A 15,787-nucleotide genomic window follows, 5' to 3' on the forward strand; every position below is an offset into this window, starting at 1 on the left:
TCAACATCTCAATATGATGTTTTATCTGGATAATTTGCAGGTCATGAGTTCCAGGGTTCACTCAAATCTGCTTAATATGGAAACATGAAATAATCTGGTTAAAAAACACCTGTTCCAGGGTTAACCCAGCAAATATCCTGATAATTTAATAAACCTGCTTCAACCCTCATCCCATTGACCCCTTCTACGTTTAGCCTGTATTATATAGTACCCCAGAATTTGTGGTGAAAACAGTGCAGGCCCTCAAGGTGGAACTGGAAGTGCGCCATGGGGCCAAAAGTCACAACCCAGCCCATGAAACTACTGCCATCCTCTGGCGAGGTCTGACTGGATTGATATATGAAGGCTAATGTTAAAACCTTGTGGTCAAACAAACTGCATAATCTGTAAAACTGTAAAGCAGGTTTTAGTATTTAACACCTCTGCATCGTCGAGTGGTGGCGCGTAAACGGCATTTTCCAAAGATCTGAATTGGTTCACATTTACGTGCCATCTTTGAATATAAAATCGCTATTTGTTTGATTGCATCTAGATCCCGGAGAGTGGAGCATTGGTACACCACGACTCCAGCTGGAAGCTTCTCTGGGCTGCACCAGAAAACCCCCGTACAGCTCCCTCGCCAGGTCTCCCCGGGATCCGTGTTTTGCATCGCTCCTCAATTTGCATTTCTTCCTCAGATTTTCCGTGCGACGGGTTCAGCCGCTCGAAACCAGCGGGCGCTCCACGGCTCTATTGTACGTGCGCCTCCATTTCCAAAGCAATACGCACAGAGAAGAAAAACACCTCTGGAAATTTTGAATAATGTTGCCGAAGCCCCAGGAGCGGGGAAATTGAGGACATTTTGATTCTACTGTTATTTCTGTTGCGTACCTACGGAGACAAACACGTGTCTTCGGGGTAAACAGAAAGGACTAGATCGTGTCAGCAGATTGCATTGTTTTTTCTCCTTTTGTTTGTTATAGACGACCGGGTTCAAGCTTGGCGACGAGCTATACATTTCAGTTTGTGCGCCTTGGTGATAAAGACGCATTTGGAGATGTCGGAAGTGCTGCCTTTCAACGAAGAAAAAATGAGTCATTATGGAAATGAGGGCGACGAGGGACACCTTTCCTTCACCTGTCGTCTTCAAGACACCAACAACTTCTTCAATGGCTCACAGAATAAACGTCCGCCGAAACTCGGACAAATAGGCAGGAGCAAACGGGGTAATTATATAATTAAGGCGTTTTCGTTTGTATGGTGGTGTGTTGAATGCGCACATAGGTTAGTAGTGAACCATAATTAAGGATGCCTCTGTGTGAAGCCAGATAGGCAACACCGTTGCCTTTGACATGGTCTTCAGGAGAGTGTAAGATCAGAGAAATAGTCTATTCTTTGAATGCGTGTGGGATGAATGGGTTTTTTAATATTCTATTCGCATTGCAACACAAGTTGGATGCGCAATGCGTGCTGTTAAATGCCTTCTGAATGCTGCTCAACAGAGTTGTGCTGAATGTCCTCTCCCTCAATGAATGTTTATGATTGAGATTTATTTGCTGTGTAATTATGATTTGTGTCAGCGTTGATAAAATATGGCTGTTTGTGTTTTTGCTTTTGTGTGTCCTGCATCCCTGATGAAATCCTGATGGTCCTTGAAAATTGAGGCTCACTTGTGGTGCCACATACATGCACAGACAGACACACAGTTGCACGTACAGTAGTGCACAGACACAACATGGACAATCATGGCAAACAGGCAGACATGTAGGAACTGGATCTGCAGGTGCACAGTGAGAAGGCACGCAGAAATTCAAACATTTCCAAATGTGCATCACGCACACAATCACACTCATGGTTATCTTTCTCTTTTGCATGTTCTTACTCTCTGATGCATGCGCACACCACTTTAGCTCATACAGCGCAGTGCTAATAGTTGTGAGCTTTAATGCCCTCCTGTCAGTCAGTGGTGAATTTTCAAGACGCCACACCAAGATGAGCCCCCCCTCATTAACTCTCTCCCCTGTCATCCACAGTTGTGATCGAGGATGAGAATGGCGACGACGAAGCACTGAAAAATGGAACAGAGAAGACCCCGGCAGATGCTTAGAGCGCTCGGCTCATCACCCCCCAAAAGACACTCTTGAAATTTTTTATGGCGATATTTACCAGTTTTAATCCAAAGACACTGTATATAAGCACTTTCTCTCATGTGGCAGCAAGCAGCACTTCCACACCCTCCTCTCCAAGTCAGTCATGGCCATCTGGGTGACACACTGGCAGGGGCGGGAGATGGCAGTGAAGGAGACCCCCAGGTGGACCCCCCCCCCCCCCCAACACATACACACAAACAAACACACCCTCGATTACAGGGTTTCGCCATAAATCCAAAAGCGGGAGAAGACAACAACGGGGGAGCGGGGGGGCGATGTGGATGAAGGAGGCGACGCTGTCGAAATGCAGAAATCAGGGACAGGATAGAGAAATAAATCTAATATAAAAACTAAAGCACACACTTCTCCTATATATTATCAATCAAACCTATGATAGCATTCTTTCTGCTCTTCATTTTGATCGAGGGCAAATGAATAACAGAGTTTGTAAATATGGAAAGGGTAGCCCATATTTTCTTGCACAAAGTGGGAATTGGTAAACTGTTTGTTCTCTGTGTTGAAGACTTTATTTATTGATCCTTTGGAATATGTCTTTTGCAGTGACTTGAGGCCAGAGGGAGTGTTTTTATGTATGTTGAGAAAACTTTGAGCGAATGAGAGTGATGTTTTTTTTCACTTAACAATTCTCGATGTTGCCTGAGTGTTTTTTGTTACCATACTTTGCAGCTAACAAGTCATTTATATACAGTGTACCTCCCACCTGTTTGTAAGCTTCCCAGGCTTTCACCTGGATTGGTTGATACTGTAACTTGACTGTACACACCCTATTGATAAACTATTTATATTGCATTGTGCATTATCGTGTGTGCCAAATCTCATGAGGGGATATACTGTACCGGACAACTTGTTCTTTTATGTGCTTTATACATTTAACTCATACAGTTGTTTTGTTGGGTTGCCATTTTTAGGGCTCTTTCTTAAAACACTGAAATACCAACTCATGCATGGCAAATATGAAATCATGCATGCACGGCAGAAGTTCTGAAACTCTTGTGTATTCTTGAAGCACCTCGTATACAGCTTTGAATGACAAACCTCGAGAAACAGTCTTAATTCTGCGTTGTACTGTACGATTCACACTGATTTGTACAGTGGCCTAATATCTTGTAATAAAGATTATGACGAACTACTATTTACTGTTTAGTGTTGATTGTGGTTTACAATTTACGATAAGGAATGATGTACTTGATGTTGCTTTTTGGTTTTTTTTAACTGTTTTAAAACTGTAGCAAAAACACGAAAAAATATAGTTTTGTATCAGAAAGATAAAGACAATAGCGAATAGCTTAGCTGACTTTTGGATGTGTCCCTTGTACAGTTTCCCCTGTTGTTATTGGATTGTCTATCTGGCTGCCAAGGAAGGTCAAGTCAGCATTTTCCACTGTGAGAAAGTAGCATCCCATTCCTTGGAAAGATCAGAAATGGAAGGAGACAGAGATGGGAAGAAAGACGAGCAAATAATCACACTGAGAATTTGAAATCCACACTTTGTCCTGATTTGTTTGAAGGAGAGTCGGTTTGGACAACTGCACAACAGACTGTAAAAAGTGCTTAAGTATTGCAAATGATTCTGTGGGGAAAATGTACACCGCTGCTTCCCAATGCAATAAATGTCTGTTTGCATCTAAAATCTCAGCTCCTCTCTTTAATCAAGCCCTCCCTTTAATTCCATGGCCAGAGATGTAAATGGTGCAGGGGCACCGAGGCATGAGGAACACTGATGAGACGTGACATTTCCAACTCTGCTGTGGTGACTAAATGATTCATGTTGTGTGACGAGCCTCTGTCAGCGTACAGCATCTTAAACCCCGGACCGCCGGGATGTGTGCTGGGAACACATACATGCAGCAAACATACACACACACACGTAGGCACTCACATGTCCGTTTCAGCTCCAACTGCAGGCTAGACTAACATATTGCCAGTCTCTCTCCCTCCCCAGTCTTGACAGACATGAAAGGGGCTGCCTGGGCCGGGTACCATGGTAACAGATGCACCTTGCACTCGATGGGTGCTGCGGTGGGTTCGGTGCAGAATAGTCTTCCCTGAGCCTCAGCTTGATACCATCGCTATCTTTAATGGAATGTTCTCCATTCTCTTATCTCTGCCCTCCTCTCTCAAGACCCCCTATTCACTCTGTGGCGTGACCGCATTATCCTGCCAAAATAGTTCCTTCTTCCAAGATGGCAGTCAACCATGACGATGGCGCCTACTGCAGCAACAGCCTATCCCCTCACACAGGATGAGAGGGTGTTACATTTAGGGAATAATAGTGTATGATTTTCTGTGTGGTGGATCCTTTCATCTGAAATGTTGCAGTGAAAACTCGGTGTGATTGGTCTGAGCTTAGTTCTCAGTCTTAACACAAGGTCAGGTACCATTCCCATACATTCAGTTAACCTGTAGGACTTGACCAGAAGCATACTGCTGAGCATCACACAGGCTAAACAGTCACATCATCTATTTATCATAGAAATATATTACAATAATTGTTAACTGATTGCCTTTCAGTCAAGTTGAAGGTGCACAAGTTGTCGCTCATTCAGTTTTCCTGTATTTAGGATCTTCATGATTTCTGAAACTTTTCTCCTTGCTGCATTACATAATTTTGCAGTGTTTGCAACAGATACACCAGCAATCCAGGCAGTGAGTGCACATAGTAAATAAAAACTACAAAGGCAGCTACACATGTAAATCTATGTTGAATACCAGTTTCTAGCATGAGTCTGTTTTAGCACAAGTTTAAAACAGACAGAGTGGATTTTCTAGCCACAAAAAGGTGACCAGCGAAGGTACAAAGAGGCCAAAGAGTTGCTATATGAGCTGCAGGTGCGTCAGTCACAAACACTGCAAAATTACACTGCAGCTCAATAATCATGATACCAAAATGCTAAACATGGGAAAACTGCATTAGCAAAGAGGAACAGGTGTGACATGCGTACACACACTGACACTGACAGACACCAAATGAGAGATTTTAATAAAAATGACTGGCAAGTTAAATCAACACTTCTGACAGTGTCAGCTTCAACAAAGGACAGGATTGTACAAAATCGAGGTTCTGATCAAATAGTTGGGGAGATTTAATAGTTGATACAGTATATCAGGTTACTGGGACAGTGTCATGGTGACGTTTTGCTTTTTTGTTTTGTTTTACCAGAACATTTTCTCAATAAAACACTATTTCACCACCCGGACCTTCAAATACATTGATTCTCATGCATCATTTTAATTGGATTCCAGATCCATGATGATGATGGGATGATGACAGTGGTAATTCTTGGTTTCAGTGAAGAGTTCAAATCTCCTATGTTCCAAATGTTGTTTCCAATCCTATTTAATGTCCATGTTTTTGTAAATGTAATATTGTATATCAGCACAGATCTTTACACTGATAGTTCTAAACTGAAAGGGATCAGTACATGCCCTATACTGTTACAAACTGTAGTTCACAGTGTGTTTGTTGTCCCCCCAAAAATCGTAAGAGGTAAGTCAGATGCATCAGATGCGACTTGAAGCTGAAATTATGAAATATGCAGACAGAGGGAATGTAACTCACTTCTTCAGTCTCACTGTGACCTCCAGTATTTGCACTTGTTGGCAGAAATAGAAATAATCAGCTTGTTTTAATAACTAGTAAAGTTACCCATTTATTGTTTCATGTCTTTAAAAATAGAAACTTACAGAAAAGGAAAAGCAAAAGAAAAACAGAAAGGGAATAATAATAGCTGTCATTCTAACTAGAGCTGTATATTGGAGTTTATGAAATGTCTTTCAAGTAATTTCCTGATCAACAGTCTGTTAGGACATTCCTTTTATTATTAACTACATTTCCTGGGGAGGCGCAAAGGTCCAACTTAAAGTTACACTTACACGTTGTGTGCATGGTTACTGTCTGCTTCAAATGATTTCCAATGGATTAAAACTGAAATCTTGAAAGTGATAAAAGCTGCAGATCAGAGTGGAGGAAGTCGCAATCTGTGATCTGAAATATATCACAAAGTATCCAAAAGTCCAGCTCTTCACTTTTGCCTGAGCCACATTCTGTTTTTAAAGTTCATTTAAAGTTTCTCTTGCTCATTTGTCCTTCACAATTATTTTTATATACAGATATAATTAACTAAACTTCATGAAAATCTATCTTCTTACTGTCCATCTGCATCACCATGCATGTTATCACAATGAAAATCCAGGAGGGTACACACATACAATACATATTCCCAGATAATCATAAAGACATGTCTCAAATGCAGGTTATGTGTTTATCACACAGCACCTCATAACTGTATACTCAGATGCTAAATCCTAATACTGTTATCACAGAGATACAGCAGATGCTGCTCACCTCAGGCTGTCCAGATAAGTTCAAATTCAAGCACAGACTTTGGCTAGGTGGCCACCGCTGCTGGAAGAGGCTCAAAATTACACTTGACAGTGAATAGATCCTCCATTATTGTCATTACTGTAATGGGAAGCTTTTGATTAACTAAGTCAGTCACTATTTGGATAATATTGTGGCAGATGGGTTTTGTAGTGAGGACTCATGAGAGGCTAATCACTGGTGCTGTGAAAGTGGGCAGACAGAAGTCAAGAAGTGGATAGTTGTTAGGTTACATAAGCTCTGACAGGTGTAGCAGAAAAAGAAAGAAATAGGAATAAATGGGGAAAAAGCCATTCATGGGAGAAAGGGAGGGAAGGAAGCATTCATAGGTCACTGACACAAGGAGGAAAACCACACCCTGCAAACTCCCTGGCTGCACACACACTGGACACACACTCTGGCCTGACTGATTCTCACATGGTTGTCCCTGAAGAACCCCAGAGCTCTTCTCCACTGGACTCCTGAATCTGACCTTTGTGTGGTAAGCATGGTGCAGGGGAAATACCTGCGGTGACCTCACACACTGAGCCACTCACTGGGAAAATCAGCTTTTCTCTTACTTGGTGTGAATCAATGGGCTTTATATGATGCAGAAATAGAATCTGTATGGCATGCAAATGGCTGAGGCAACATTTGCATTTCATTCCACTGCATGTGTGCATTTGTGTGTATGCATATGTGCAGATGTTGAGCTATTTATTCAGATTTTTTTCTATTTGTGCATAGATGTGCACACCTAATTGTGTGTGTGTATGTGTGCGTCTGTTCGTGCATGTGTGTGTGTGGTGGGAAAGCTCAATTGGCATTGGGATCAGGTATTCTCTCGCTGATTGAGACTCTTCTGGGAATTCACAAGGACGACTGCTGATGGGAGGGAAAAGGGAAATGCAGTCCTGGTTGGGAAAATAAATAGATCCTTTTTGATACCACACCAGTATATTGTGTCTGCTCCTGACTGGGGTTTTACGTCAAGTTTTTTTTGGGCAGAGCTGAATCAAACAGAAAAAAACAAAAACGAACCCTGCCTATGATATGATAGTGAGTAAAACACACTTTGGTTGCAGCTAAATCATGACTCCAGATGACGTCAATCTTTCAAGCAAGTTCCCTATCAGATATCGGTCCAGCTTTTATTCATCTACAAAGTCTGAATCCCTACCAAAAAAAATCCTTCGACTGTGGACACTGTCCTCATGTATTGTTCTTGTTTAAAAAGGGTACAGGTCTAACAGATGGGACCGTCAGGACAGAGTAATAACAATGGACAAACAGCCAAAAAAGATAGAGACCACTCCGCATTAACATTAAACACTCTTTCTCTCTGTTTTCCAAGGAAAGTGAAGAGAACTGAAGAAAGGGCGGAGGACGGGTGGCAGGCAGGCAGATTGGAAGAGAGTGGGAGAGCAGCACGAGAGGGAGATGAGGAGATAAGAGTGAGATGGAGAGCCAGGAGAGAAGGAGGAAAAGAGAGGGATAAACAAAGTGAGAGTGGAGGAAGAGAGAGGAAGAGAGACAGAGGCTCAATATGATGAAATGAATGCCAGGGAGAAACAGTTCAGACCCACCAGATGGTTACTATAGCAACCACATCCCCGGTCTCTCTCTTTCTCTACCTCTCACTCTCTGTCTCTCTCTCACTGCCTAGTTGCTTTGTTGCTGCTTTAAGTCTGTGGAGGGAAACCAACGGCTGAGAGAGACAGCTTTTTTCCATTCTGGTGCAGTGGCATCGTAATGCCTCATATAACCAACTTTACACACTTGCACTTGTGTACATTAAGTATGATGATATTTATTGCATGCTGGTTCTGTTTTTGACAGCAGGTTTCTGTCACAAGCACTGACTGGTTTACTCATGTGGTATAATTCCTCTGCAAAAGCTTATGTATGTGTAAGGGTTAGGAATGATTAGCCCTGCATTACAGAGCACGGCAGCAGTGCAGGGTCATGAACAGTTCAAGGAAATGACACTAGCGAGAGTCTCTTGTGACCTTAATAAATGCCGTGTTTTACCTTTGACCCTGCCTTGCTCACAGTCACACAGGCAACTACTGTGTGGTGGTTTGTATTGCAATGTGTGCATTGCTTTAAACACCACAGACAGATTGAGATGCTGTAAGCGTTCTCCTCAAGCTCAGCAGCAGCGCACTACAGTTTCATACCAGGAACGGGCATCAGATGTCTCCATCGAGATCGTATTCATCCCTGCATTGAGCAAAGCGCCCCATTAAACACACACACAAGCATATGCATGCTCTCAACTGCAGCCTGGCACCATGCATGCACACCATGCACACATTCACACACACACACACACACACACACACACACACACACACACACACACACAGACACGCAGGCACCAGCCGGGAAATATCCAAAGTGGGATACACAACAAAGGGAAGAGCTTGTGGGCCCCCCAGCTAATCTCATGCATGGAGATCATTTTCAAAACAGAACAAAATGGTGGGCCATCTCTCGGTGGCAGAGTGGGTCTCCGCAGGGCCCCCGGGGCGGGATGGCATGTAACTGTGTACGCGTGCCTCCTGAATAAAAGATGCTGACCTAGATGGAAATCCGCCATTGGTCACTTAATTTGTCCTACATGCGTGATTGGCTCGTGCCCAAACTTACAAGTGGCTGAGGGTGGAGGTCACGGTCACGTAAGATGACATGATGCTAAAATGCTGCAAACTTCGCACTGACGGTTTGAACAGAAATGTCTGTAAGATAGAAAATGGGGAATATGATGCAGTTGAAATAAATATTTGGGAGTTTTGAGAATGTATCATATATTTTGTTAACATATTGCGCTTCTATCATTTCAGTTCACCAGGTGCAAAATTTGTCCTTATTTGTCATATCTGTTTGTCTGTATGTGTTGTTCTCTCACAACCCCCCCACACCCCAATTAAAGAGCCCAATGTTTCACCTCTGGGGCTTCGTCCTGCATACATTTTCAAAGTCAGACTCATAAAAGAAAACATGAGAAGCATTTTTAGTTGCTCCATCATCAACTAGCATTACACAGCTCACTGATGCAGATTGGATTCATGCAATGTGCCCGAGCCGGACCACGTGGGACTAAACATAGTACATATGTCTGCAGGTCTGTGAGCATGAATGAGCCCGACTGAAAGGGTGTTTTGTATCAACATTGTACTGAGCCCTTCTACATTATTGATATGCAATTTGACTGCCCGCCATCAATAAATTATTAAGGAATTGAAAATTGTTGAGCCGGGGCTTGACAGCCTTGAAGCTCTTTGGCCCCGATAGATGAATGAACACGGCTGCATGATTGTCAATGGATGTGAACTCCAAACTGCGTGAGCGAATGAAAAGTCTACTTAATCCTTTTTTTTTTTTTTTAGATTTTTCAAAGGACTCGGGGCTATTTAGCCCCCACCACATGTTATGTAACAATCCAGCTGTTTATTGAGTGAATTGGTTGGGGTTTAGTGAGAGCTGGGTCTCCCCTGGAGAAAGAAGGGAGGCTGGATCCAGATGTCTGGCCAACCTTGGGACTGAAACACAGTATGTTGAATCCTGGAGGCTCAGTCTGTGAGAGTCCCACGCACTGATTCTCCCATCTTACCTTTCCCACACCTTTGTGATAAATCCAACTACCCTTGATCTGCCTTCGATCTTTGTATCAATCACTTGAAACACTGTGAGGAACTCAGATATTCAAACGGACCACTGACAAATGTCTTCTTAGTAAACATTTATTGCAATGGTCTAACATCACGCAATATATAACGCTCACATCTGTCCCTCAAAGGCAGAGCAAAGACCAACAGGTGAGCCCAAACCAGAGCAGTTATAAAACATTACCCAAATAGAGGCCAAAATTGATAAGAAATCCTTGTGTAAATGCTTGTGACCAGATGGTTGGCAGTTCAATCCCAGCCCAAATACCACCACCGAGTTGTTCTTCAGCAAGGTCTTTAGCCCCCAACTGCTCAGTGGAGCTGCCCACGTCAGAACATTGGGCAGCTTCCAGGTGTGAATATGTACAGTATAACTGTGAGTGTGATCAAGGCGTTCTTGTGAAAGAAACCATTGCTCTCAGTGATACACTACTTCCCTGAAGAAAAATTAAAAAATACTCCTCCACCAACTGTATCAGAATAAACTATACAAAAAATGTATTTTTTTTAACCCATCTTTAATTGACAAAGGTAATTTTGTCAAATACAGATTTCCCCAATACAGATTAATCTGAGTCCTCCATTTTTTAACACACAGTAGTTCGAGAAACACTCAGACCTGTAATACAAAGCTCTGACTCCAAAGCTGCTCCATCCACATTGAAATTCCTTGGTGATGTCCACTCTGCACCATCAGCCTCTCTGGCTAAGCCTCAGGAATACCAACCAGCTGTCAGCCCCTGACTCTCTCTCTCTCTCCCTCTTGCCCTCTCTCATGCTATCTCACTTTCTCGCTCTTTTTCTGTATGCTCTCTCTTGTTGACAGAAAACAAGTGCTGTATCACCATTTTAATTCCGGCGTGGGTATGCAGGTTCTCTCTTTTTTTCATGGAGCAAGCAGTGAGGAGCCGGCACAGAGTGAAGGATCAGGGGTATGCATCTTAATGACTTCCACGAAGAAGAAAGTATAGGGAGAAGAGGTCTGGGGAAAATCCTCCTTTAATCTCCTTCTCTCCCCCTCTGCTTGTCTCTCTCTCACCTCTGGACCCTTGGATGCAGCCTGTCTGTGTTTACAGGATTTGTCTCCCTTTGATTCTGATTAATTAGCTGACGACCGAAGACCTGAATGTTGCCATGTTAAAGACAGAGAAAGAACAAGTAGACAAACTCCTGCTACTGCATAGTTTAACTTGTCGTGTTGCCATCACTTCACAGTCGTACCACATCCAGCAGTTATAATGGAACCATGTTGGTAGCCATTTTGGAAAGGTTGCGCAAGTATCATTATTCAACCAGTCACTGGGGCCATAATAATCAGTGTGGGCACCCAGATGAAAGTTAATTTATTTACACCATATGTTCAAAAGTATGTAGACACCAATGTTTACATACTTTTGTGTATTTTTTGGTCTGTGGCCATTTTCCATTATTTGGACCCTTTAGTTCAAGTTAAGGAAAATCATAATACATAATGATACTTTAGACAATAGTGTGTGTATTTTTTGTGGTAACAGTTTATGAAAGGCCCTTTCCTGTTTCAACATAACAATAGCCTACTCCAAGGAGCACAAAGTGAGGTCTATAAACAAACATTTTTCCCAGTTTGGTGTGGAAGAACTTGACTGGCCTGCACAGATCCCTGACCTCAACGCCATCCAACACCATTGAGATGAATTGAAACACCAGCTACAAGCTAGACCCTATCACCTAACATCAGTGGGTGACCCATAATGCTCTTGTTGCTGAATGGGAACAAATCCCTGCAGCCAGGCCGTCTCTGAAGAGTGGTGGCTGATAAAGCAGCATCATGATGCCTGTGGATTTGAGATGTTCATTAATCACATATGGGTGTGGTGTTTGGGTATCCCCATACTTTGTTTGGATGTCCATAGACTTTTGGCTTGTTTGTGAATCCTCCTACTACAGTAACATGCAGAGTTGTGTCCCCTGACTCATCATATAACATCTAAACCAACACATTTATAATGTCACGGCAACTACTAAATCCTCATGTCCTCCGTCACCAGTAGTTCATCTGATTACCATCTTCTGTCTTTCTAAACATGCTGTTCCGCACCTTCCCACTAGTCGTCACAACAGAGTCCCCGCCTCATGTGGCCCAGTCACCAGCACAGCTGCCCTCAGTCCCAGTGTGTAAAGAGGTCAACTAGCACTCACTTTCTGCTAGATCATCTGTGGCTGAGTGGTCTCTGCTAACTTTTGTTCAGTTCTGCCTGTCAATCCTTGTTATGCCTTCATGCAAACCTGTTGTTGCCTGTCTGCCTTTAAGCCCTTATTGAAAGGACTGTCCCCAAGTAAAGACTATTTCTACCACATCTTTCCCGCCTCCTGAGTCTGCATTTTGGTCCATTCACTAGACTGTTAGACCTAAGACGACACTGAATCTGAACCACCTGTGTTGGGCCAGTTTCAAGGTGAAATAATTTAATTATTCACTTTCTTTAAGCAGTTATTCCTTCATTGTTACGGGGGTCTTTCAAACTAAAAATAACCAAAACAATGAACAACTTCTACATTTGCTTCCAAACTGAGGGCACAGCTGACGATGAACCGCTTGTTCACCCTCTCGCTGTTCAAATCAGCCTCGAGGCAAAGTATGAATGATTGAATGAATGGATGAATTAATTTTTTATTTTCATGTCATACCAGTGAAATGGACCATCCCGCATTGGATTACACGACACATGGATGCTACATAGAAATAAAGTCCTAGGTCAGTTTACCTTCATGTGGTAAAGAACGATAAATCACACACACATATTCCCATAAACAAAAGAGAAGTTAAGCAAAACCTGAGTTACACAAATATGGAACAGAAACATACATAAAAACCACATGTGTTTCCCAAAATGTATTACATCTCCTTTTTAATTCTGCTATGACAGTTTTTTCTTATGTTGCGACACAAAAGAAAAAACTAAATTTGTTCATCACTGCCAACATAATGTCCAGTCATTAAAAATATTAACAATGTTTTCATTTTAAAATTAGTTTCCCATTTTCACACAGTTTCGAGCATGTGATGTGATGTGTTACTGTATAAATGTAAGGAGAGTATAGGAGAGTATATATACTTCCTACACGAACAGTGACATAGCCTACTGTATATTTATGAGCACTGTAGTGTTTGAGCAGTCTTATAGACATTATGTGTTCAGGGGTTGAGTGTTTATCTTACTTCAGATTGTTCACACAGAAAACCGATTTCTACTGTGACCACTCTGCTTTGATATCCTTTCTGTCATATTCAGCGCTTAAAATGAGTCCTTATGTGGTAATACAAAGTCCTTCTCTCTGTCTCTTCCAAATTCTCCGGAGACCTCAAACCTTACTTTTACTCTTTCAGTTGCCATGGATACCTCCGGCAAGGCAGCTGATTGGAGGCAACAATAAACTCAGCTCTTTTAAGCCTTTGACAAATTTGTCTCCAAACTGACGATCTAAGAGACTCCCTGTATCTTCCCTCACATGCTGACACACATCCACACGCACACATACATGCAGATAAACTTGGACTGACGCACACACGAAGCGGCGTTGACCATTGGATGACAGTGGAACAGAGATCAATGTAATCTTCTTCAGCACAATCCAAGGCCACTGTCATCATCTATCTGTCTATCCCAGTGGAACAGGGGAAATGTGTGAAATCAATTCTGCATTCAATTAAGGAGCAGCCAGCCACAGCAGTCTGGCTCCAGAGGTGACCCTGCATGCTCCTCCATGGTCCTTAGTAGAGGCCAGCTCTGGTTAATAGCCTGGTTTCCACTAAAGCACCAAACAGGGAGAGAAGGCTTGCTTGTTAACTGTACTGCAGACTACATCTAACTGTGCCAACGCAGTAAGGTACATGCGTCATGGCTGAAAAGACTGCTGGACTGTGGCTTCAGATAATGAGTAGTGCTTTCTGTCAAGAGATCACGACGCTCATGGAATTATAAAGTGTCCTTTACAAGCATCACAGGTTGCTCCAAAACTTTAAAAAACAAACACATTTACTGTTTGACTAAAGATTAGGTGTCGAGGGCTATTGATCGGTCAGTTGGTTGGTCCACCAACCAACTGACTGATGGGGGGGGCTTGCTGTCATTTACAGGCTGGCCAAAAATGTACACCTATTGCTGTTGGCAATTTTATCTCTTTTGAGCTACTCTCATTCACATCCTCCCACCCTACTGTCATTTTTGGCTTGTTATATCGCCCTCTCAAATCAAAAGGTGCCTTTTTGACAGAATTTGGTCACTTACTTTCCACCACTACACTAACCACTAACTATGAGAAGGTTTTACTATTAGGAGACTTAAATAGCCACATCGACAACCAGAATGACAAATTCGTATCTGAGTTCCTCAATTTTATCCATACTTTTGACTGTACTCAGCATGTCTCTTGCCCTACCCAACACGGTCATACTCTCGATCAAATTATTATTTATGGCTTTAATCCGGTAAATCTCTAGACTATGAGCATGCACGTTTCTGGTCATGCTGCTGTCTTTTTCAATGTTCCTCCAGTGCCTGTGGTCTCTAACCCGAGATGCCCGCGACACTTTCAACCCATCACTTCACTGCTAGATTTCTCATGTTCTGAGGAGGAGCTGCCTACTAGATTCATGCAATAATGTGATGACACTGTAGCTCCTTTTAAAATGTCTAAAGCCTGTCCAGCTTTAACAAAACCACCACTGTGGGTTAATGATCATGTCCAGAACATTAGAAGAGTGTGTAGACGTGCTGAATGGAAATAGAAAGGCCGCCAAATTAAGGTGCAATTTTGATGCCATGAAAGAGCTTTTAAACGAGTTTAACAACATTATAAAGGAAGAAAAATCTTCTCACATCTTACTGTTGCAAATCCTCACAACCTCAAGTTGCTATTTAGGACCATTAACTCTCTTATCCACTGCCCTCCCAATTCCAATGAAGTCTCTTCTATTGAGAGATATGAGACATTTCAGTCTTTTTTTGTCAATAAAGTTTCCAGCATTAGAGCTCAAATCATACCATCTGTGTTTATTCCACCATGCGGTGAGGTGTATCAGATTTTTTCATTTTATCCTGTATCCCAGACAGATTTACTGAGATGATTAATGGCATGAACTCTTCCTCCTCTCCTTTAGATGTTTTACCCACAAGATTTTTAAAAGAGGTTTTTGCCTTTTTATCTTCAAATATTTAAGCAATCTTTAACAAGTCTCTGTCTTCAGGGGTTATTCCTCCAATTTTTAAATCGGCTGTTGTTCAACCCCTACTGAAAAAATCAAACCTTGACACCAACAATCTTAATAATATTAGACCCATATCTAAATTACCCTTTCATGCTAAAGTACCGAAGAAAGTGGTTTATTCTCAGCTCATATCTTTTATGAAGGACCGTTCATTCTTTGAAAAGTTTCCGTCCAGTTTTCGAATTCATCATATTACAGAAACTGCACTTCTAAAACTTTTAAATGACATTAGGATGAACTCAGATTCTGGCTGTTGTACTGTTTTGGTGTCATTAGACTTCTGTTGTGACCTATATCTGTAACGCCAATATTTCTTTCCATTTACTGACGATACACAAATCTATTTGTCCATAAACCC

General features: G+C 42.2%; 1 protein-coding gene across 1 annotated transcript; it reads left to right on the forward strand.

The window, feature by feature from the left end:
* The first annotated feature begins 561 nt into the window (after positions 1–561).
* camk2n1 (calcium/calmodulin dependent protein kinase II inhibitor 1) lies at positions 562–3,282 on the forward strand. Its single transcript, XM_044350220.1, has 2 exons — positions 562–1,205; positions 2,013–3,282. The coding sequence occupies exons 1-2, from the start codon at positions 1,037–1,039 to the stop codon at positions 2,084–2,086; spliced, it is 243 nt and encodes an 80-aa protein (XP_044206155.1). The 5' UTR covers positions 562–1,036; the 3' UTR covers positions 2,087–3,282.
* The last annotated feature ends 12,505 nt before the right edge of the window (positions 3,283–15,787 follow it).

This window comes from Thunnus albacares, chromosome 4 (genome assembly GCF_914725855.1).
Source record: "Thunnus albacares chromosome 4, fThuAlb1.1, whole genome shotgun sequence".
Classification (NCBI taxonomy): Eukaryota; Metazoa; Chordata; class Actinopteri; order Scombriformes; family Scombridae; genus Thunnus; species Thunnus albacares.

Coding starts and splice junctions, on each gene's coding strand:
- camk2n1 (XM_044350220.1), top strand. CDS start 1,037: ATGTCGGAAGTGCTGCCTTTCAACGAAGAAAAAATGAGTCATTATGGA. Junction 1,206..2,012: donor AATAGGCAGGAGCAAACGGG/GTAATTATATAA, acceptor TGTCATCCACAG/TTGTGATCGAGGATGAGAAT.